At 40.4% G+C, this 24,099-nt stretch overlaps 1 protein-coding gene across 3 annotated transcripts; it reads left to right on the plus strand.

Annotated features, from left to right (window-relative positions):
• The first annotated feature begins 9,436 nt into the window (after window positions 1-9,436).
• LOC133641096 (cell division cycle-associated protein 4-like) lies at window positions 9,437-23,838 on the plus strand. 3 transcript variants are annotated; one of them, XM_062034959.1, is made up of 3 exons: window positions 9,437-9,712; window positions 14,374-14,514; window positions 21,737-23,838. In XM_062034959.1, the coding sequence occupies exon 3, from the start codon at window positions 21,746-21,748 to the stop codon at window positions 22,652-22,654; it is 909 nt and encodes a 302-aa protein (XP_061890943.1). In that variant the 5' UTR covers window positions 9,437-9,712; window positions 14,374-14,514; window positions 21,737-21,745; the 3' UTR covers window positions 22,655-23,838. The 3 variants fall into 3 exon arrangements, with proteins under 3 accessions (XP_061890943.1, XP_061890942.1, XP_061890941.1); XM_062034958.1 differs by having other exon boundaries at window positions 14,377-14,514; XM_062034957.1 differs by lacking the exon at window positions 14,374-14,514 and having other exon boundaries at window positions 9,439-9,712.
• Window positions 23,839-24,099: the final 261 nt, after the last annotated feature.

Genomic DNA, 24,099 nt, shown 5'->3' on the forward strand with positions numbered 1-24,099 from the left:
AAACGTTCAACACCTCCATCAGGGTTTAATATACATGCTGTAAGTATTTATGTAATGTAGTAACATTCATAATAAAAGGTAATTTTTACATATTTAGCCCATTTCAAGCATATGGCAGCACATTCATTTCACAGACGCCTCCCAACGTTTGCTATTTCCTTCAACAACAACAGACCTACTACTTACGGCAGACTTCATGAGAGACAACAAAGACTACTTTGCGACAAATTATGATCGAGAACCTTATATTTTTGGGCCTGAATATGAGGATGAGCAACACGCATTGGCGTTGTTAGGCCTATTTTAGGGGGGCTCAAGCCCCCCTTAAATGTTTTTAAGCCCCCCTAAATAATTCGGTGTTAACAAAAATATATATATATATTTTTATTTTTTTTTACAAATACATGCCGACATATTCATTATAAAGTGATAAAGTGGCCCGAATATGAGTTTAAATAAATAATCATATAACCTGTCATTATTTACTCAGTTTCCCCTCACTTCATAGCGTAAGGTAGAGAGCCTCTTTAGTGCGTCGGTATCCAATCCATTCCACTTGTTCATACAGAAAAATGCCCACATCGCTCAAAATCCAGTCCGCATTTTCTCTGCGACCTTTCTTGCGGTCCTTGGACTTGTTCATATAGAAAATGTCCACATCACTCAAAATCCAGTCCGCATTTTCTCTGCGACCTTGCTTGCGGTCCTGCAGGTGTACGAAGCACATTAGCACACAGCACTGCAGAACAAGAACCTTGTGTCTGCAATTGTAAATAATTTAGTTTTTAAGTTTTGTGTTTCTTGTAGAATCTATATAAAGTAATATACATTAGCCTATTGTTAAAATAATGAAAAAAACATAATTAAATATATTTGTTTTATTGTATTGTTACATTAATAGCTGTTGTGTTATTATAGGATGGCTTGTTAAACATTTCATAGGATTTTCAGAGGGTGGAAAAACCAAAACATTTAATATAAAATGTAAAATGAATAAATATATAAAAAGAAAAAGAAAAAAAATGGTTAAAAGCCATCGTCCCGGGGAGCATTTAATTTCGTCCCGTGCATTTTTTTTACCGTCCCCGGGACGACGGGACTACGTTAATCTCAAGCCCTGGAAGTTACATTTTATTGTTTGCATTATTTGTTTCAGCATTGCACTTTGAAGATGGTCCCTCAGTTCTTTGACAGCTTTGGCTCTTTTTCAGATTAGCAGACTAAGTCTTTCTTATTTACAGTATATATAAACGTTTGTAATTTCTATTCAGACTTCCATATATATTTAATTTCCTTGCCATAATATATATATATAAATATATTATATACAAGCCAAATTATCCCGATCCAGATATTACTTTAATTCAAGTAATTAAGTAACATTTCCAGAGCTTGAATTTACAACCATTTTAGTCACATATGTGCCCAAAATGTAATCTGTGCAACTTCAAAATATTTGGGAACAAACAATTATTGTATTGTAAGGGAAAGTGGTGGCATTAGCCTCTATGTTGTGAATTAATAACATAGAGGCTAATGCCATGACTTTCATTGTGTTTCAGTGTATCTTGAAGGATCATACAAGTACGGTAATTGTTTCTTGTTGATGCTGTAAACAAAATGTCACTGTGCAAACCCATGTTTGTTGTTGTACTGAACACAGATTAGAAATAAACCCACTGAAATAATAATAATAACAATGAATAATTTCTAAGTCTTTGTTAACCGTTTGTGAAGTTTTGTGCTCGTGCGCTACGTTCGCTCGCATCCTGTGCATCTCCTGGGGGCTAAGCCCCCCCTGTCCTTAAAAGCTAGTGACGCCCCTGGCAACACGTTTGAGAAGCTGTGTGCTAAACAGATGCAGCTTTTGTGAAACTCTATACTATAGCATCATGCAGCAGTATTACTAAGTGCTACACAAGATATACAAATTAGGAACATATAAAACAATCACTTACTCTCCAATGTCTGCTTTAACTGGGATTCCGACTGATAAAATGTTTATATCTTCCTGTTTAGACAAAGAATTATTCATAATCCACATTAGGGGTTGTAAAAAAAACAAGTATTTTTGTGTCTTTCTCGCCATCTGGATGTCAAAGTTGACCAACTTCTCGGTTTATGGCCTCAACCTTCTACTATCCAGGTGAGAGGCAAGGTTAATGATCTAGAATCGACTTTGACCAACTTAGAGGCGAAGCAGCAGCAGTAACAGGTCGCCGGCTCAATATGTCAATATAGTTACACATTATACAGCCTTAGAAAATAGTAATTTATAATAAATGTTTCTGCAAACATTGTTTTGATCCAACCTGCTGCCATCATTCCTGTACCAAAGAGCTCCACAGTGACAGGTCTCAATGACTATCAACCAGTAGCCCGCACTCCGATAGTCATGAAGTGCTTCGAGAAGCTGGTCATGGGCCAGATTAAGACCTCCATTGATGTCACTATGAACCCTCACCAGTACACCTACAGGGAAAATTACTCGACTGATGACACCATCTCATCAGTGTTCCATGCAAACCTCACTCACCTGTAAAGCAGGAACTCCTACACCTCCGCCTGGTAAAAAAGCAAGACATGCTATAGGGCTGAAGTCCTCACAGTGGCATTGAGTCCTGTTTTTTTCTTACCAACAGACCACAGACTGTCAGGATCCACGACACGGTCTCCTCCTCTGGCCATCACCCTTAGCACTGGCTCCCCCCAGGGATGTGTGCTGGGCCCCCTCCTCTTCACACTACTGACCTATGACTGCACTGCCAAACACCCCTGCTCTCATATTTTGAAGTTTGTGGACGACACATCAGTATTGGTACTTAACTCTACGATGAGTCCAAGCACAAAAAGAGAAAGTACAACATCAAGATTGGTGTGAACGCAACAACCTTTGCATTAATGTAAATAAGACCAAAGAGAAGATAGTACACTTCAAGAAGGTCAGGCACACCCCTCATCCCCTGCAAATTAGTCTCCACCCTTACATATCTTGGGGTTCATCTATCCATGGACCTCACTTGGAGGCCAAAAACTTCCTGGTACACCAGTGCCTCTACTTTCTCAAAAAGCTGCGATGTGCTGGACTAGGGAGCTCAATCCTTAGGAGCTTCTAAAGATGTGTGGTGGAGAGCCTCAGCACCAGCATAACGATGTGGCACATGCAGCAGCTGCACAGCTGAAGAGGTGAAAGCTGCTCAGAAGATCGTGGGGAGCAGCCTTACCACCACCACAGACATCTAAAGTCCAACCCTTCGTCATCGTGGTAGGGGCGGTGGCAACCTAGTAGAGTCAGAGCAGTGCCGTCTGGAACTTTGCTTCCTGGTAAGGCCACCCATGGCGGTTAGGCCTGGCACCCAGCTGTATTAGGGCCGCAGACCAGCTAACGGAGCTCGGGTGAAAACCCAGGAGACGTTAACGCCCAGGAACCAGCAGCTTCTGGTCATCTTGCCTCTGCATCTGTGGTAAATCTGCGGCAAGCAATGTCAGCGCCTTCACAAACGGGTGCGTGCAATTGCCATTCTTTTGCGTGTGACGGGCGCAACCTTTACCCGACGTCGTATGCAACGGCTGAGTCTTGGTGTTAACGGTGTCGGGGGTTGACCTGCACTCCCGCGGGTCATGCGAATTCCTACGGTCTACGAGGAAGACTTCAAGCCGACAATCTTTGAGAGTTCTTTGCCGAGGTCCGATTCGCTCAACAACAACAACAACAACAAATCTTCACCAGCAGATGCAGAAAGAGGACCCCCTGCCTCACCAAGGACCCCACCAACCCTGCAAACCCTCTCTTTGATCTCCTGCCCATAGGCAGGAGGCTGCGCAGCATCTGGAGTAGGACCACCAGACCGAAGAACAGCTTCTCTACGGAAGACTGCTGAACTCCGATGGTGCACTGTGGCAATGGATACCAATCTCCCACCACAATTGCCCCTCCCCATCCCAGTTAAGGAACACTGAACTTGGACATGTCTCCTAATTGTGCTGAACCGGTCTTTTATCTAATTTGGTTTGCTGTCACTAAATGTCGTGCAAAATAGGTGAACATTTTAAAAAAAATTCCTCTATGACATTCTGACAATAAAACTGCATTTGTTTCCAAATACGGGGCTCTTTAAATTGTGCAAGCGAGTAATTACTTGTGACTAATCCTGATTAATCTACTCAAAAGAGTGATTAATCTGATTTAAAAAATAATAATTTGACAGCACAAATATTATTATGTATTGTTAAATGCTTGTTGTGATATAAAGTTTTTTTTAATGAGGGAAAAATTCTAAATAGTAACATCACTGTCACTTCATGGGGATATGGCGCCACCTTATGGAATGTTTACAATGAAAACATAATAAAAATAAAATTGTCAAAATGTCATAATAATTCCCACCAATAGAGTAGTAATATTAGTTAGATGTGATAAAAAAAAAAAGGTAGCGTGTGCTTTGTATTACCTGGCCGACGAGGAAAACGGCGAATGCATTTGGACTGGTAAAGCAGACTGTATCAGTTATTGTCCGCCATGTATGTCACGGACTCAACGTCTAGGTCCAGAGTATATAAAGTCACCAAAAACTAATGGACAATGAAGGTGAAGGCAAAAGAGTGAGGAGTGTCCTCACCAGTTTGATTGATGTAAAATGTTTTTTATCACATTGTTTACGTGTCTAATAAAGATTTGATTAATTTATGATGGCTCAGGTGTGATTCACTACAATAGGGCCCCACAGCCCACTGGATTCCAGTTAATTGAAACACCACAACACTAGATATTGTTCAGATAAGTTACATTTAAGAACTTGCACACAAAGCAACACTGGAGGTGACTATGACGTGCGCATTTTCCACGCATGCGTATTAGGTCGCGTTGCGCCGGCTGACGGAGGGACGCGGGGGTCTTAAACGGTGGTATTGTTGTGTGTGGACACGGATAAGGTTAGGTGTGATTTACCCTAGATAACGGTAAACGGGGCCTGAGTCTATAAAAATAAACTTTGATTGATTGATCATACTTGACTACCCTCCCGATTTTCCCGGGAGACTCCCGAATTTCAGTGCCCCTCCTGAAAATCTCCCGGGGCAACCATTCTCCTGAATGTCTCCCGATTTCCACCCAGACAACAATATTGGGCGCACTGCCTTTAGCGTCCTCTACAATCTGCCATCACATCCGCTTTTCCTCCATACGAACAGCGTGCCGGCCCAGTCACATAATATATGCAGATTTTACACACACGAGTGAATGCAATGCATACTTGATCAACAGCCATACAGGTCACACCGAGGGCATACTTGCCAACCTTGAGACCTCCGAATTCGGGAGATGGGGGTTGAGGTGTGTGTGTGTGGGGGGGGGGGGGTTGAGGTGGGCGGGGTTGGGGGTGGGCTGGTTTTGGTGGTAGCGGGGGTGTATATTGTAGCCCGTAAGAGTTAGGGCTGCAAGGGATTCTGGGTATTTGTTCTGTTGTGTTTATGTTGTGTTACAGTGCGGATGTTCTCCTGAAATGTGTTTGTCATTCTTGTTTGGTGTGGTTTCACAGTGTGACGCATATTTGTAACAGTGTTAAAGTTGTTTATACGGCCACCCTCAGTGTGACCTGTATGGCTGTTGATCAAGTATGCCTTGCAGTCACTTACGTGTGTCTGTAGAAGCCGTATACAACATGTGACTGGGCCGGCGCGCTGTTTGTATGGTGAAAAAGCGGACGTGACGACAGGTTGTAGAGGACGCTAAAGGCAGTGCCATCACGGCCCGCCCTCAATATTGTTGTCCGGGTGAAAATCGGGATACATTCGGGAGAATGGATGCCCCGGGAGATTTTCGGGAGGGGCACTGAAATTCGGGAGTCTCCCGGAAAAATCGGAAGGGTTGGCAAGTATGACTGAGGGTGACCGTATAAACAACTTTAACACTGTTACAAATATGCGCCACACTGTGAACCCACACCAAACAAGAATGACAAACACATTTCGGGAGAACACCCGCACCGTAACACAACAGAACAAATACCCAGAACCCCTTGCAGCACTAACTCTTCCGGGACGTTACAATACAGTACAATACAATAAGTAATTATTAAGTACTTATTAATGCCTTATTCGGCATAGCCTTATTATAATCCTAACCCTGGCCATAACCCTCTAACCCTAACCAAATAACTCTAAATTAAGTCTTTATTACTTAGAATATGTTCCCCTAGTGTCCAAAAAACTCTAAATTAAGTCTTTGTTACTTAGAATATGTTCCCCATACTAAAGTGTTACCAAAAACATATAACTTTGTCTTGAATTTGAAAAAAACAACATTTTATTTTTCACTAAAGAAGGGTTCGGTGAATGCGCATATGAAACTGGTGGGGTTCGGTACCTCCAACAAGGTTAAGAACCACTGGTTTAGGCTAGGGATGTGCGTATCGATCCTGTGGTATCGATATATCGATACTCACACGCTACTCATTTGGCATCACTTTTCTGAAAAAAGTATCGATATAAACCAAAAAACGGCGTGTGGGGGGTGCAAGCATCACTTTCAGATGTTTTTGATGACTTACTTAACTTACTATGTGCTGGGACACCCCTGTACCTGGCAGAGTATAGAGCTGGCCCAGTCACGTGACAGGAGACAGCGAATGAGCGTCGTCAACGTGCAACACACACACAGCCAGCCGATTGTAGCGATGCAGCCAGGCATATCCAGTGTTGTCCAATTGTTGACTTAAAACAGGCATTGTTTTTTAGTAATGTTTACTGAATATTTTTGTTTAAATTATTATCCTAAATTCAAATAATTTCCACACAGGGGAATTTACTGTTAGTTGAAAATTGCTTGAGTATTTAAAACAAGATAAGACAGAGATAGAATTTGGAGATTCTTCATCTTTGCATTACAGTTTTATTTTTTTCCAAGAAAATCTTGAATATATGATTGAATGTGATTTTGGTTTTAATCTGTAACATGATTTCTTACATTTCGAAAACATTAGCCTATTTCATATTTCATTAATTGCTAATTATATCACAAACTTTAAAAAATAACTGCAGCTTCTTGCAATTCGGATTTGACTGTTAATTGGAAAGCCCTAATATTTAATTTTTATTATATATAATATATAGTTATTATTATATATAATATTTAATTTATTTTTCATATTTATGTTATTTATTTTAATTTTACTTTGATTAGATATTGACCATAATAAATGTGGTATAAATGGTCTGTATTTGTCTTGTGATTTGTCTTAAATAATAACAATAGTAATAATATTTTTGACTGACAAAAAATTGCCAATAAGAAATTATTGGTATCGGTATCGGTATCGATGAAAATGCAAGAAAAAGTATCGGTATCGTATCGAATCCTAAAAGTGTGGTATCGCCCATCCCTAGTTTAGGCTGAAGTTGAACACTTATTGCGCCTAACCCTATAAACAAATTTCCTTTTCACAACATATTATAAATACACATTGTACACAACATAAATACTGTTCAATTATATACCCAGTAAAGGCATGTGAAATATCCTTGTACACATGTTAAACCTTTGCACCAATTATATACTATATACCAGTGGTTCTTAACCTTGTTGGAGGTACCGAACCCCACCAGTTTCATATGCGCATTCACCGAACCCTTCTTTAGTGAAAAATAAAATGTTTGTTTTTTTCAAATTCAAGACAAAGTTATATGTTTTTGGTAACACTTTAGTATGGGGAAAATATTCTAAGTAACAAAGACTTAATTTAGAGTTTTTTGGACACTGGGGGAACATTTTCTAAGTAACAAAGACTTAATTTAGAGTTATTTGGTTAGGGTTAGAGCAGTGGTTCTTAACCTTGTTGGAGGTACCGAACCCCACCAGTTTTATATGCGCATTTACCGAACCCTTCTTTAGTGAAAAATAAAATGTTTTTTTTTTTTAAATTCAAGACAAAGTTATATGTTCTTGGTAACACTTTAGTATGGGGAACACATTTCAAGTAACAAAGACTTAATTTAGAGTTTTTTGGACACTAGGGGAACATATTCTAAGTAATAAAGACTTAATTTAGAGTTATTTGGTTAGGGTCATGGTTAGAGGGTTAGGGCCAGGGTTAGAGGGTTAGGGTCAGGGTTAGGGTTATAATAAGGCCATGCCGAATAAGGCATTAATAAGTACTTAATAGTGACTAGTTAAGAGCCAATATGTTACTAATTTGCATGTTAATAATCAACTAATATGGTGAATATGTTCCCCATACTAAAGTGTTACTATGTTTTTTTACTGGTGCATAAAATGAACCGTGCATGAACATCACCTTGTTCAAACAACAAAACCAACACAGTGCATAAACTCACAACAAATTACACACTTGCAAATCAGTCAGCTGTTGCCGTATCCGTAATACGCCGATAGGGAGAAGTTTTTATTTACATGATGAGTCGGGTGTGTCTTGACCTCCGCCGAACACCTGAGGCCGACTCACCGAACCCCTAGGGTCACTCCTACCCACTTCTCTAAAGTGGGCTGGCTCAAGGTGGAGGACAGAGTTAAACAACTTGCACTGAGCCTAGTCTATAAAATCCGCTACACCTCCCTGATACCGAAGTACATGTCAAACTACTTCCTTAACGTAAATGACCGCCATAACCACAACACCAGGGGGAGCTCCACTAACCACGTTAAACCCAGATTCCGAACTAACAAAGGTCTTAACTCATTCTCTTTCTATGCCACATCAATGTGGAATGCGCTCCCAACAGGTATAAAAGAAAGGGCATCTCTATCCTCCTTCAAAACCGCAATAAAAGTTCACCTCCAGGCAGCTACAACCCTAAACTAACACCCTCCCCGGATTGCTAATAATCAAATGTAAACAATCAAATGCAGATACTTTTTCTTATGCCTTCTGATCTCTCTCTCTCTCTCTCTCTCTATGTCCACTACTTGATGTCCATATCCTACCCCCCCCCCCCCCACACCCCTGATTGTAAATAATGTAAATAATTAAATGTGATTATCTTGTGTGATGACTGTATTATGATGATAGTATATATGATAGTATATATCTGTATCATGAATCAATTTAAGTGGACCCCGACTTAAACAATTTGAAATACTTATTCGGGTGTTACCATTTAGTGGTCAATTGTACGGAATATGTACTTCACTGTGCAACCTACTAATAAAAGTCTCAATCAATCAATCAATCGAACCCAGGTTAAGAACCACTGCTATATACAAACAATTATACTTCCATTATATTTATATCCCACATTTAGTTTTTAATTAGCATAGATCATAGTATTAACTACTGTGTTGATTCAAGAGTGGTATATTTTTCCAAGACATTGGTCTTAAAGTTTTTTTTAAATGTGTGAATGGAATACAAAACAAAGTTGTCATTGTATCCAGCGGTTGTTAAGATGAGAGAATGACAATTTAATAGGAAAACCGGGAGACGCTGCGAGACTTGTCAAGGAGTTGCGTTGGAAGCACCGCGAGGAAGAGCAATGATGAAGATGATTAGCGAGGAATGGAAGGCATATGGCGGCCGTGTGTGTCGGCTCCCCTCCCCCTCCCTCCCTGGCTGGCTGGCTGGCTGGCGGCTCCAACAGCAGCAGCGGAGACTTCACTTTTTGAAGCCGTGGCATGAATGATCTCATCGGAACCTCATCTCCGCTTTCCCCTGCCGTCGATCCTATGAGCGAGGCCGGAATCCAATAAGACTTCGAGCAGGTGAGTGTCAATATGTCCCCGGGACGCTCATGTCTTTCTTGCTTTTTAGCAAGTTTAAAAAAGTGCTTTCGGTGACGGCGGCAGAAGGAGGAAGAGGCACCGCGGAGGAATGGGTGGGCGCTCGGCGCGGCTAATTAGCTTGCCGTTTTCGCCTTTAACACGGGAAAGATGAAACCGGCGACACGCACCGGCGCTTGGTCACTTTTAACCCCGATTAAGGCGCCTTTTTGCCGGGTTCTCGCAACATTGTAGCCCGCTCCGCTTCCCCCCTCCCAGCGAGCTAAGCTAGCCCCCAGGCTAGCGGCTAGCTTAGCAGCGCAAAATGGCCTCATTGTCGCGCCGGAAAGACAAAAGCACACCGCGGCTAAGACGCCCGCTCGTCGCTCTCAGCGCCGAGCGGCTCGCGTCAATGTACCCGCGCGACGTCCGCCTTTCCGCGGCGAATAGCGTCGTCGTGGTGCCGGGCGATAGAGAAAGAAACGATAAGGGTGAGTGTTATTGATTAATGACGGCGAGCAGGGCCGCGCGGTGGGGGATGGGCCAAGCTAGCAGCCATTGACGTACAGCGACACTGCGTCTTGTGTCCGTCAACACCAAACACACTTTGTTTACGTCTTCTATTACTCACTTATTACATTAAAACACAATTATGTATTTATTGATTTTTTTATTGCTTTAATCTCACACGCTCTTTTAGGCGCGAGAAAGTGACTACAAAGTGTTTTTTTCTTAACACGAGTATACCTAAAGACGCGAAACTCATATAATATATATATACATTTTTAGTGGAATAATGAGCTTATTTTTGTGGGTGACATTACAAGTGTAGTTTAGAAAATGTTAAAAGAACAAACTAAGATCAATGTCAGAATTTATTGTTTTGGTTTTAAAGGAGAGACAAAAAAGTACACAGTATACCGTATTTTTCGGAGTATAAGTCGCACGGGCCGAAAATGCATAATAAAGAAGGGAAAAAACCTATATAAGTCGCATTTTTTGGGGAAATGTATTTGATAAAAGCCAACACCAAGAATAGACATTTGAAAGGCAATTTAAAATAAATAAAGAATAGTGAACAACAGGCTGAATAAGTGTACGTTATATGAGGCATAAATAACCAACTGAGAACGTGCCTGGTATGTTAACGTAACATATTATGGTAAGAGTCATTCAAATAACTATAACATATAGAACATGCTATACGTTTACTAGGGATGTCCGATAATGGCTTTTTTACTGATATTCCGATATTGTCCAACTCTTAATTACCGATATCAACCGATACCGATATATACAGTCGTGGAATTAACACATTATTATGCCTAATTTGGACAACCACGTATGGTGAAGATAAGGTCCTTTTTAAAAAAAATTACAAGATAAATAAATTAAAAACATTTTCTTGAATAAAAAAAGAAAGTAAAACAATATAAAAAACAGTTACATAGAAACTAATAATTAATGAAAATGAGTAAAATTAACTGTTAAAGGTTAGAACTATTAGTGGACCAGCAGCACGCACAATCATGTGTGCTTACGGACTGTATCCCTTGCAGACTGTATTGATATATATTGATATATAATGTAGGAACCAGAATATTAATAACAGAAAGAAACAACCCTTTTGTGTGAATGAGTGTAAATGGGGGAGGGAGGTTTTGTGGGTCGGTAAGTGTATCTTGTGTTTTTTTATGTTGATTTAATATTATAAAATAAAAACGATACTGATATAAAAAAAAATGATACCGATAATTTCCGATATTACATTTTAAAGCATTTATCTCTCACGTGTACCAAACAATCTGTCACTCCTAATCGCTAAATCCCATGAATTTTTATACGTGTAGTCTCTTACGTGAATGAGCTAAATAACATTATTTGATATTTTACGGTAATGTGTTAATAATTTCACACATATGTCGCTCCTGAGTATAAGTCGCACCCCCGGCCAAACTATGAAAAATAAAACTGCGACTTATAGTCCGAAAAATACGGTACATAGCTTAGTCCAGTGTTTTTTAACCACTGTGCCACGGCAATACAGTCTGGTGTGCCATGGGAGATGATCTAATTTCACCTATTTGGGTTAAAAATATTTTTGGCAAACCAGTAATTATAGTCTGCGAATCATGTGTTGTTGTTGAGTGTCGGTGCAGAGTAACCGTGTAATACTCTTCCATATTAGTAGGTGGCAGCCGGTAGCTAATTGCTTTGTAGATGTCAGAAACAGCGGGAGGCAGCGTGCAGGTAAAAAGGTGTCTAATGCTTAAACCAGAAATAAACAAAAGATGAGTGCCCCTAAGAAAAGGCATCGAAGCTTAGGGAAGGCTATACAGAACGAAACTAAAGCTGAACTGGCTACAAAGTAAACAAAAACAGAATGCTGGACGACAGCAAAGACTTACTGCGGAGCAAAGACGGCGTCCACAAAGTAAATCCGAACATGACATGACAATCAACAATGTCCCCACAAAGGAGGATAAAAACAACTGAAATATTCTTGATTGCTAAAACAAAGTAGATGCGGGGAAATAGCGCTCAAAGGAAGACCTGAAACTGCTACAGGAGAATACCAACAAAACAGGAAAAGCCACCAAAACAGGAGCGCAAGACAAGAGCTAAAACACTACACACAGGAAAACAGCAAAAATCTCAAAATAAGTCACGGCGTGATGTGTCAGGTCATGACAGTACACCTACTTTGAGACAAGAGCTATATTGACGCATGCTTGGTTACTGTTTAAAGTCATATCCAACAATTGCGACTACGATTTTTTACTGTCAACCGAGTTTCGTTTTTTAATGATTTCTGTCTTCGCATTCTTTCATTGAAAAAAATGCGCTTTGGTTAAAAAAAGGTTGAAAAACACTGGCTTAGTCGGTGTCAAAACACTGTGGTACACCTTCAACGAAAATCTTATTTGGTACAACAAAAGCAAAATACCACGTTTATCTCATTTTAACTGAAACTACAAACTTTATTGAAAAACGCAATGCAGAGAAGACATTTTGGGTATATTTAGTATCCTTTTTAGCTAAATGTACACAATTATGCATTTTAGTGCTACTTGAAACAAACTCCTACATTATGTACAAAATGTTGAGGTGGCTGCAGCCTCCCATACACACATTGAGACCCAGTGGCCTTTTATTTTGCAAGTACTGGTAGGACAAAGTTTTAGGCATTTTTCTTTGTTGGATGTATTAGTATAACATCAAGAAATTATCATTCGATAAGAGACTACAGTTGTATGATTTGTGTTGCACCACAAACATTTTGTATAACTCAAACCAGGCAAATTTTAGTTTGCAAAAATCTATCTATTACAGTCAGATTTAGTTATTTCCTCGCACGCGAAACTCTTATTATCCACCGCATTTGTACTTTTGTATTCTTACATATACTTCCATAACGCAGTGATTTCACAACCTCAGCCTGGTAAACAGCAGTAAATAAAGATGTTCAAAATGACATCCAGGAAGCCAACGTGACTTTTGTGTTCAATGTGTGCTTGATGTGTTGATGACATTCTACACTATAACCACTTTTTAACCATTTTGGCTGGATTTATTCCCTTTTTTCCCCCCCAGTTTCTATGACTAGTTTTAATGCCTTTTGATTAGCGAGTTAGTGCTCTGTGTAGCTTGTCTTGTTTAACAGGCTAACAAACAAGAAGACATCACATCATCACCATTGCCTTCTTACCCTTTCTTTAATTACATTTTTTTTTTTAGATTTGCAGGCACCGTCTTTGAACACTAAATCCACTTTTAACTTTTTCCGCGGGCTTACATTTGCTCAAAATATGGTGACTTCGAACCTAAAGAGGACAGTTGCTGTTATTTATCTTTCATTGTTGCTTTTCATGTGGACTTGTCTATTTTTGTATTGATTTAAAATGTCAATATGTGGTTGTTTTTTTTATCCTTTATGCACAGAGTGGGACATCGCCATGTTCTAATTGTATTGTCGTTTGGAGCATTTAACCGGCCTTGAAAAATGACAAATGTACTTTATGGCTGCAATACAGTGACTGTTTTGTAATTGTGTATTTTTTCCCCCAACAACACTAATGTGTCAAAAATGTCTGCTAATACTACTTTGTGTCTGTGGAGGGTGTTTGAAAAGATCCCACAGAGGAATGTGAATAGAGCGCAGCAGTGCTGGATTGTGCCTGATGACGGAAAGTTTTAAAAAAAAGAAAGAAATAAGCGTCAGGCTGCGGTTCCGAGTGGCTTCACTGAGATCCACGCTCTTTTTTTTTTTTCGGGACCTTAAAACGTTGGCAGGAGTCTTGTTTTAATTCGTGGACTAGAAATCAGGAAGTCAACTCCGCTTTTCCTCCCCTCCCAGTGACGAGTCCAAATCTCGTTCTACCGGTTTGGACGCGTGTAACCTGATCTGTCCTGCAAACATTAGTGGCCGCTGTACTGTCAATCATGTCAATGCTCTGACCTGTCAATCAACTTCCTATTGATGGGCTATTTTCTTGCTCACAGGTGGCAGTGGGAGCACGTAACTTTTTTGTTTTTTCTTTTCTTTGTGTTCTTGTTCTCCTGCTAGCGTGTGCTTACTTTGATGCAGCGCCCGCATTTAGTTGGCAAAGCGTGCTATTTTTGGTGGCTCCGTGGTCTGTTAAAAGTGTGGTTGTTCCGCCCAGCAGGAGTCTTGCCTCAGACTGGCCTAAAATGGGCAGAAATGGCGCAGAACAAAAGCTGCTTGTCGCTCATACAAACGTACTAGAAGCGTTGCAGCCGGGACCACGCTGCTATGCTATTGCCTGTGCCTCTCAACAGGAAAGGTATAGCAAACTTTTTACAGACGACAAAAACCCAAACTCCCACAAACAGACACTTTGTTTAGTGTAGCGTCCTGTAGAGTTCATTCACAAAGTCACAGCTGCTTCTTACACACCGGCTGGATTTACACTGCGTGGTTTGACATCCGACGTAAATAAGCCGCTAAAGACATTGAAAATGATACATTAGCAATGAGCTATGGCGTAGATCAGTGTTTTTTTCCACCAAGTACCACCTCCAGAAAACACTAAAACGGCCCACATTAAGATACAGTGGCGTAGTAGGCCTAAGTATTCATTCAAAACAAAGCAGAGGTTTTATTTACCAATACTTTTGGTCGGACAGTTTGAACAGTAACACTGTTTGTTTGAATATAGGAAAAAAAACACTGCACTTTAATCAAGTCATTCTTTGGCGTACCAATAGACCAGGGGTGTCAAGCTCATTTGAGCTCACGGACCACTTGGTAAAATCATGGCATGATAACTTGAAAATAAAGACAACTTCAGATTGTCTTTGTTTGAAAAGAGAAAAAAATCATAATGTTTTTTTACACTTGCTTTTTGCGGTTAATAGTAGGGTTCGGTGCGTACCTCGGTTTAGAGGTCACGGATCGGTTCATTTTCGGTACAGTAAGAAAACAACAAAATATACATTTTTGGGTTATTTATTTACCAAATTTGCAAAATCTTCCACCAAAAATATTTTTCTTAGTGGAATATTTGATGTGAAGTAATGGGAACCTTGGATAGGTCAATAATTCATAATAACATTGATTTTGATTCAATATTATGTTTTGAGCAATGACAGTTTGAAAGAAAAAAACAACAACTTTGTTTTATTAGTCAACATTGCAACTTTTTCTACATTACATTTATCCTTTAAGCTTTTTTATTTCACTTTTGTTATGTTTTTGTTTATTTGAATAGTATTTTTAGAATGTGCCGTGGGCCTTTAAAACATTAGCTGCGGGCCGCAAATGGCCTCCGGGGCACACTTTTGACACCCCTGCTATAGATACTAAAAAATTAAATCTGATAAATCTTATGGATAATCGTTCGGTACACCTCCATTCGGAGGTGTACCGAACAAGTTTCCACACAGACATATTAAGTAGCGTAGCGCACGTTGTGTAAACAATGCACACCGAGGCACAACACACGGCATGCTAGCAGCTAATTGGGCTACGATAGACTGACCATACGTCCTCTTTTCACCGGACATGTCCTCTTTTGCGTCGCTGTCTGGGCGGAGTTTCTTAAATGCCTCAAATGTCCGGCATTTTGAGTTAGGGTTGCGGGTATTTTCAATGTACGTCCAGGGTTAAGAAGGGGTTGAAAACAAAACAAATTGTGCGTGCAGCAGCATTGGTGATGGAGGGACAGAGAGAGCGAGAGAGTTATGATGAACGCGCGTGCATTGCCAGGCTCTGCTTTTTATCCATAGATTTATCAGATTTAATTTTTTATTATCTACAGCAGGGGTGTCAAAAGTGTGCCCCGGATGCCATTTGCGGCCCACAGCTAATGTTTTAAAGGCCCACGGCACATTCTAAAAATACTATTAAAATAAATGAAAACATAACAAAAGTGAAATAAAAAAGCTTTAAGGCTAAATGTAATTTAGAAAAAGTTGCAATGTTGACTAATAAAACAAAGCTGTTTTTTTTCTTTCAAACTGTCATTGCTCAAAACATAATATTGAATCAAAATCAATGTTATTATGAATTATTGACCTACCCAAGGTTCCGATTACTTCACGTCAAATATTCCACTAAGAAAAATATTTTTGGTGGAAGATTTTGCAAATTTGGTAAATAAATAACCAAAAAATTTATATTTTGTTGTTTTCTTACTGTACCGAAAATGAACCAAACCGAGGTGTGTACCGAACCGAAATTTTTGTGTACCGTTACAGCCCTAGTAATTACTAGTGTCCAAACAGGAAGTGTTGCCTTTATCTTGACTCTGACATAGCTCCGCCCCCTTAAAGCAATGTGCGCTCTTAAGAATTGCGACATCCAGTGGACACATTTGGAACAGTAGTTTCTTTCATTCCAAAATTTCAGCTCATTTTTATATTTAGCAAACGCATCTTGTGTACGTTTTACAGCCTGCGTACCACAGTTTGAGAATTACTGGCGTAGATATTAGGAGTCTAGTGATTGTGGTTTGATTTTTAAAATATAACATCAAACTAAGTCCTACTAATTAATGGGGTCCGCAATACAAAAACATTTACAAGGTTTCTTCTTGAGCAATGCAGACAACTATTATTTTAGTACCATGTATTATTGGTTGAAGTGCAGCATTAATAGTTCAGCTTGTAGGTCCGTTCCCCGTCTTGTCTAAACAATGGTGGAACACTTCTTTCCTCTAATCCACTCGTCTTAGTCCGTATTCCACAGGAAAGACCCCACACAGGAGACGAACAGAAGCTCTGGCTTTTCCTTGGCCAAAGTCTGGGGCTGCACCGGACCAGCTTACAGACTAGATGTGTCACTAGTGGGTTGGGCGACATGGCTGAAAACTGTATCACGATATAAGTTTTCCGATATTAAAAAACGTTACTAAATGTTAAACATTTTTATTTCAAATGTAACTTCCTCTGAGTTATAATCATCCACTTATCTATCAAAGCATAAAGGAAACGTCAACACAATTCAAAAATCACAAAAACTGAACAATAACCTCTTTAAATGAAGATGAAAAATAAGGAATGTGTAATAAATGCTTAATACGGTGTAATAGTGCATTAGGTGTGAAAATGTAAACAGAGAAACCTGACAAGAACTATTTTTTGCAGGTTTACTACTAGGAAGTTACAGCTGTGTAACATTTAATTTGATCTGTTATACTTATTTAAGTATGGACATGAATTTATGTTGCGCATTAATTAATATTTAAATAGACCATACCATCCATCCATCCATTTTCTACCGCTTATTCCCTTCGGGGTCGCGGGGGGCGCTGGAGCCTATCTCAGCTACAATCGTACCAACTTTATTTATAAAGCCCTTTAAAAACAACCACAGTTTGAAGAACAAAGGGCTGTACACCACAAAGAAATAGAGGCAAAGGACAGACTAAAAAATAACATTTAAAACAGAAGTAAAATACACATTGAAAAAGCAAATACCGTATTTTATAAGTCGCAGTTTTTTTCATAGTTTGGCCGGGGTTGCGACTTATACTCCGGAGCGACTTATGTGTGAAATTATTAACACATTACCGTAAAATATCAAATATTATTTAGCTCATTCACGTAAGAGACTAGACGTATAAGATTTCATGGGATTTAGCGATTAGGAGTGACAGATTGTTTGGTAAACGTATAGCATGTTCTATATGTTATAGTTATTTGAATGACTCTTACCATAATATGTTACGTTAACATACCAGGCACGTTCTCAGTTGGTTATTTATGCCTCATATAACGTACACTTATTCAGCCTGTTTTTACTATTCTTTATTTATTTTAAATTACCTTTCAAATGTCTATTCTTGGTGTTGGCTTTTATCAAATAAATTTCCCCAAAAAATGCGACTTATACTCCAGTGCGACTTATACTCCAAAAAATACGGTACAAATTACCCTAAGAACAATTTTTTACATAAAAAGCAGTTAAAAAGTTAAAAACAGTTAAAAGTCTCATGCTGGATTAAAAGCCAGTGAATAAAAATGGGTTTTAAGAAGGGTCTTAAAAGTAGCCAAAGAAGGGGCCTGTCTCACAATATTATTGGACCAAATTATTCTAAAGTAGCACATTTGTTATTTATTCTATTCATACAGTCCTGCACTTTAGTTCTTACCTGTTGTTTCCGTACATCCGAATAGGGAACGGACGAGGGTTAAAAGGAGAAGATGAGCGCGACGAAACACTTTTCCAAAAATTCCATAAATCTGCCATAATGTCAAGCTGACAATTTATTCGCTCTCTGCAGCACTCATTGTACTTTTTGGTCTCACTCCATGCAGAGAATCAACAGCGAGACAACAAGATGGCGCAACCGAACTTGATAGTTGATACTGTTCACGATTGGCTGTTTAGCGTGTCCCTCCCATTGCTCACTTCTGGTTTTGCTCGGTTACCAGACCGCGAGTGCCTTTCTTCATGCAACCAACCATGCTTCATTCTTTACGGTTTCTCCCGACCACAAAAAAAAAACGGGATATAACTCACCAACTAACTTTTAGAAGAAGAAAAATATTTTTCCATATATTAGCAGCATCGGACTGACTATAAGCCGCAGATTGCGACATGAGTTATTTGGTAAGATTCTGTAAATGTTTATTTACATACCTCGTTTTCAAACGGAGTCTGTAACACGGCAGTAAAACGGCTGATCAAACCAAACAGAAGTCATCGTGTGGAAGATAGCTCTCCAATCGGCTAAACAGACTCCATAACTCCACGTTGACGTTTTGGTGAATTTACAAAACTGAAACAATACAAAAAGAGTGCCATTGTAAGTTAATGATACGAGCACAGAGACTTGTAAACGTGTTGGCATATTAGCTTATGCTAACAACGCTAGCTCCATTACATTACGATAGCAGGTACAAAAATGCATGAAAACACTCCTACAGACATCACACATGGGACGGTTTAGTAAGTATAAACAGTTTGTTATATTGTAAAATAGGGGTGTAACGGTACACAAAAATTTCGGTTCGGTACGTACCTCGGTTTAGAGGTCACGGTTCGGGTCATTTTCGGTACAGTAAGAAAACAACAACATATACATTTTTGGGTTATTTATTTACCAAATTTGCAAAATCTTCCACCAAAAATATTTTTCTTAGTGGAATATTTGATGTGAAGTAATCGGAACCTTGGATAGGTCAATAATTCATAACATTGATTTTGATTCAATATTATGTTTTGAGCAATGACAGTTTGAAAGAAAAAAACCCAGCTTTGTTTTATTAGTCAACATTGCAACTTTTTCTAAATTACATTTAACCTTTAAGCTTTTTTATTTCACTTTTGTTATATTTTTGTTTATTTGAATAGTATTTTTAGAATGTGCCGTGGGCCTTTAAAACATTAGCTGTGGGCCGCAAATGGCCTCCGGGGCACACTTTTGACACCCCGGCTATAGATAATAAAAAATGTAATCTGATAAATCTATGGATAAAAAGCAGAGCCTGGCGACGCATGCGCGTTTATCATAACTCTCTCTCTCTCTCTCTCTCTCTCTGTCTCTGCCCCTCCCTCACCAATGCTGCTGCGCGCACAATTTGTTTTGTTTTTAACCCCTTCTTAACCCTGAACGTACATTGAAAATACACGCAACCCTAACTCAAAATGCCGGACATTTGAGGCATTTAAGAAACTCCGCCCTGACAGCGACGCAAAAGAGAACATGTCCGGTGAAAAGAGGACGTATGGTCAGTCTATCGTAGCCCGTTAGCTGCTAGCATGCCGTGTGTTGTGCCTTGGTGTGCATTGTTTACACAACGTGCGCTACGCTACTTAATATGTCCGTGTGGAAACTCTTTCGGTACACCTCTGAACCGAACTGGAACCCCCGAACCGAAGCGGTTCGATACAAATACACAGACCGTTACACCCCTATTGTAAAACTTACAGACGTCGCTTGGAGTGGTGAATGGCGAATCCATTCGAGTAGAAACGCTATGGACGGCTAGAAGACTGAACAGCGCTCCAGTTTAAAAAGAAGAAAAAAAGCACTACAGATAAATGCACCTGCAGTAAGCAAATTCCCCCCAAAGATGGCGCCATAGCGCAAACAATAAAACACCATGTCTGTGTTTTTTGTTTTTAATACAATTATTTTAATAATTGCCGTCAGCGAAGAAACATCCATAAACTAGCTGCACCATCTTATAAGCCGCAGGGTTCGAACCATAGGGGGAAAAAAGTAGCAGCATTTTTTACTATCCATAATTTACAGCGATATCGGTTTATCTGCTCGGCCCGAGACACACTTCCCGTCCCTCACTTAATGCGTACCATTTGGGAACACTGAATCCGTATCCGCCGTTACACTCCTGGTAAACTGGTTCTATAAAAAAAAAACTGGAAAATAGGAGTAAACTTGACATAAAAGCACAGCAGAAAAGCGTTGGATGTAGGGTCACAACTAGGGCTGCAACAACTAATCGATTAAATCTAGGGATGTCCGATAATGGCTTTTTGCCGATATTGTCCAACTCTTTAATTACCGATACTGATATATACAGTCGTGGAATTAACACATTATTATGCCTAATTTGGACAACCAGGTATGGTGAAGGTAAGGTCCTTTTTTTTTTTTAAATTAATAAAATAAGATAAATAAATTAAAAACATTTTCTTGAATTAAAAAAGAAAAACAATATAAAAACAGTTACCTAGAAACTAGTAATTAATGAAAATGAGTAAAATTAACTGTTAAAGGTTAGTACTATTAGTGGACCAGCAGCACGCACAATCATGTGTGCTTACGGACTGTATCCCTTGCAGACTGTATTGATATATAATGTAGGAACCAGAATATTAATAACAGAAAGAAACAACCCTTTTGTGTGAATGAGTGTGAATGGGGGAGGGAGGTTTTTTGGGTTGGTGCACTAATTGTAAGTGTATCTTGGGTTTTTTATGTTGATTTAATTAAAAAAAAACAAAAAAATAAAATAAACGATACCGATAATTTCCGATATTACATTTTAAAGCATTTATTATTATTATATATTATCGGACATCTCTTATTAAATCAATTAAAATGGATTATGAAAATAGTTGCCGATTAATTTAGTCATCGATTCGTTGGATCTTTGCTATGCGCAGAGGCTTTTTTTAAATTTTTATTTATTTTTTAAATTTTTTATAAACTGCAACATTTACAAACAGCTGAGAAACAATAATCAAAATAAGTATGGTGACAGGATGCTGTTTTTTTTCCAATAAAATACTGGAAAGGATAGAAATGTAGTTTGTCTCTTTTGTCCGATTATTAATCGAAGTAATAATCGACAGATTAATCGATTATCAAATTAGTCGTTAGTTGCAGCCCTAGTCACAACATGGGAATTGGACGCGGCACGCTGACCTGCGGTGTAAATCCAGGCCAATATTGCAGCACATAGCCTCCATACCTGTCACACACACACACACACATATATACATACATATATACAACAGTTCCCCTCTTAGTGAACAGCAGGATTGTTGTCAGTGTCTAAATGGTTTCTTCTTTGTCCTCTGGCCGCCATCAGACAGACGCCATGTTTCCAAAGGGCACCAAGCGTAAGTTCGCCGACCCCGGAGAGGAAGCGGCCTCCAGCGGCGGCAGCCAGAGCCCCGTGACGCGGACGCCGTCGCCCTCGTACAGCCTCCAGCGCCAGTCGCTGCTGGACATGTCGCTGATCAAGCTGCAGCTGTGCCACATGCTGGTGGAGCCCAACCTCTGCCGCTCGGTGCTCATAGCCAACACGGTGCGGCAGATCCAGGAGGAGATGACGCAGGACGGCACCTGGCAGATCATGACCCAGGCCCTGGCCGCCGCCCAGTGCCCCAGCGACCGCCTGGTGGCCACCGAGGTGCTCTGCCGGCAGTCGGACCCGGCGGCCCAGGCGGGCCAGAGCCCCAAGCCCTACCCGGTGGTGGGCCTGGACGAGGGCTACCACTCGGAGGAGGTGGTGATGGAGGGGGACGTGGACAAGGAGGTCATGTCCACTTTGTCGCCCGTCTCGCCGCAGCTGTCGACGGCGTCCTACCTGGTGGGGCCCTTCGGGATGGGGCCCTGCTGGGAGGACCAGGAGGACGACGGGGAGTGCGAGGACGAGGAGGAGGACGACGTCGAGGAGTGTGTGTCGGAGGGGGAGGGGGAGGAGGCGGAGCGACCTGAGGCGGACTCTCGGCCGGGGGAGCAGGTCTTCGGGACCTTTGAGATCAAGCACCCGCCGCCGCCCCCGCCGGACTCTGCGTTGGAAGAACTGTTTTCGGACGTGGACCCGTCCTACTACGAACTGGACACGGTGCTGACGGGCATGCAGAGCGCCCCCAAGATGGGACCTTACGACCTCCTGGAGAGCCTCTCCTCCCACGGGCCGCCCTCCCTCAGCTCCAGCGCCAGCTGCAGGTCGGACCTGAACGAACTGGACCACATCATGGAGATCATAGTGGGCTCCTGAAAGGCGCCGCATTCCCTGGGACTTTGTGAATGTGCTTTTGATTGTGGGGAGGTTTTGGGAAAAGGGGGGGGGGATTAACTGCGAGCCAAAAAAAGATTTTTGGATTGGCAGCTCACATTGGGACCTTTTTTTTTTTTTTTTTTTAACTCTTCTTCCAGTGTATTCCAAACATGACTTGGAGAATTTCACAAGCAGTCCATTTCTTACTTTGTGGAGGGTCTGACTCGGTCCTCTCTGCGCATTCTCCGCGTTTACGTCCGCCATCGGAGCTCCTCCCACGGCTATTTATTGCAAGTCGTCACACTACAACACAACCACGTCAATCCAAATCTATGAATGGATGCATATTTTCCTAAAGATCTGAGCAAATATGAATGGAGTCTATGTATATGTACGTATGTGTATATAGAAATATATTTTTTTGCATTATACAGTTGGGGGATTTTGCAAGTATCCTTTGATATATTATTATTTTTTCTGTCCCCCTCCCCCCCCAGTCCCCTCCCCCCCAAGCGGTTTTTAAGATTTTAATGTAGCTGGATTCGAGACTCAAGTGTCTTCCTGAGGTTTGGTGGACCGGAGCCAGACCGGCACGGTCCCGCATTACAGGCGCTGTTCCGTCACTCTCCAAAGCTTTTATCCAGGGAAGCAAACATTTCTACGCAGCTCATGAAGAAGCCATATTTCTTTAATTTATTATGTTTTTATTTATTGTATTTATTCTACCTAGGTACATACAATGTCCAGTCCACCATTAGGCCCCACATTTTGGTTTGAGCGCAGCACCTGTTCTTTCCCACCCCAATAACCAGGTCACAAGTCCAGTCACTATGCAGCTCCGTCATGCGCGTTACAAAATGATTGTATACGACTCCAACTAAGTCCTTTAAGTCCTTTTATGCAACAGTTGCCTTTTCTCCTGAAGATGTGCTAAATGCAATGTTTTCATCCCAAATGGGTTCTCGCGGCGATGAAGAGACGAACTCAGGCAAAGGAGATGTATTGACACAAATACAGTATTGATACCCAACACTCCTGAAGGATGTCACGCTGGTCTGAATGGGAGCTAGAACTTCAAAGACTTATTACCGTTGTAAAATGTATGCATTTTTTTATATTAAGGAAAAAAAACAAACATTGTAGCGTCTTTGTAAATATTTTTTATAATAAAAGCTGCAACTATTGATTGTGTCGTGTGGTTTTATTTTGTCAACCATTTAGGTCGGGGGTCCTCAGTCGAGCTCCATGGCGGAAATAAAAAATCCCTTGATGAGCAGGCTTGTAGGGATGATATATAGTCTCTTTGTTTTTTCCTGATCTAACGTATATTCCGCTCTACCCCGGTATTGAGCACTGTATAACGGATAAACCACAGAAACCTCGACTATATATATATATATATATATGTGTGTGTATATATATATAAATATACACACATATACAGG

Source organism: Entelurus aequoreus, linkage group LG23 (assembly GCF_033978785.1).
Source record: "Entelurus aequoreus isolate RoL-2023_Sb linkage group LG23, RoL_Eaeq_v1.1, whole genome shotgun sequence".
In the NCBI taxonomy this organism is placed as follows: domain Eukaryota; kingdom Metazoa; phylum Chordata; class Actinopteri; order Syngnathiformes; family Syngnathidae; genus Entelurus; species Entelurus aequoreus.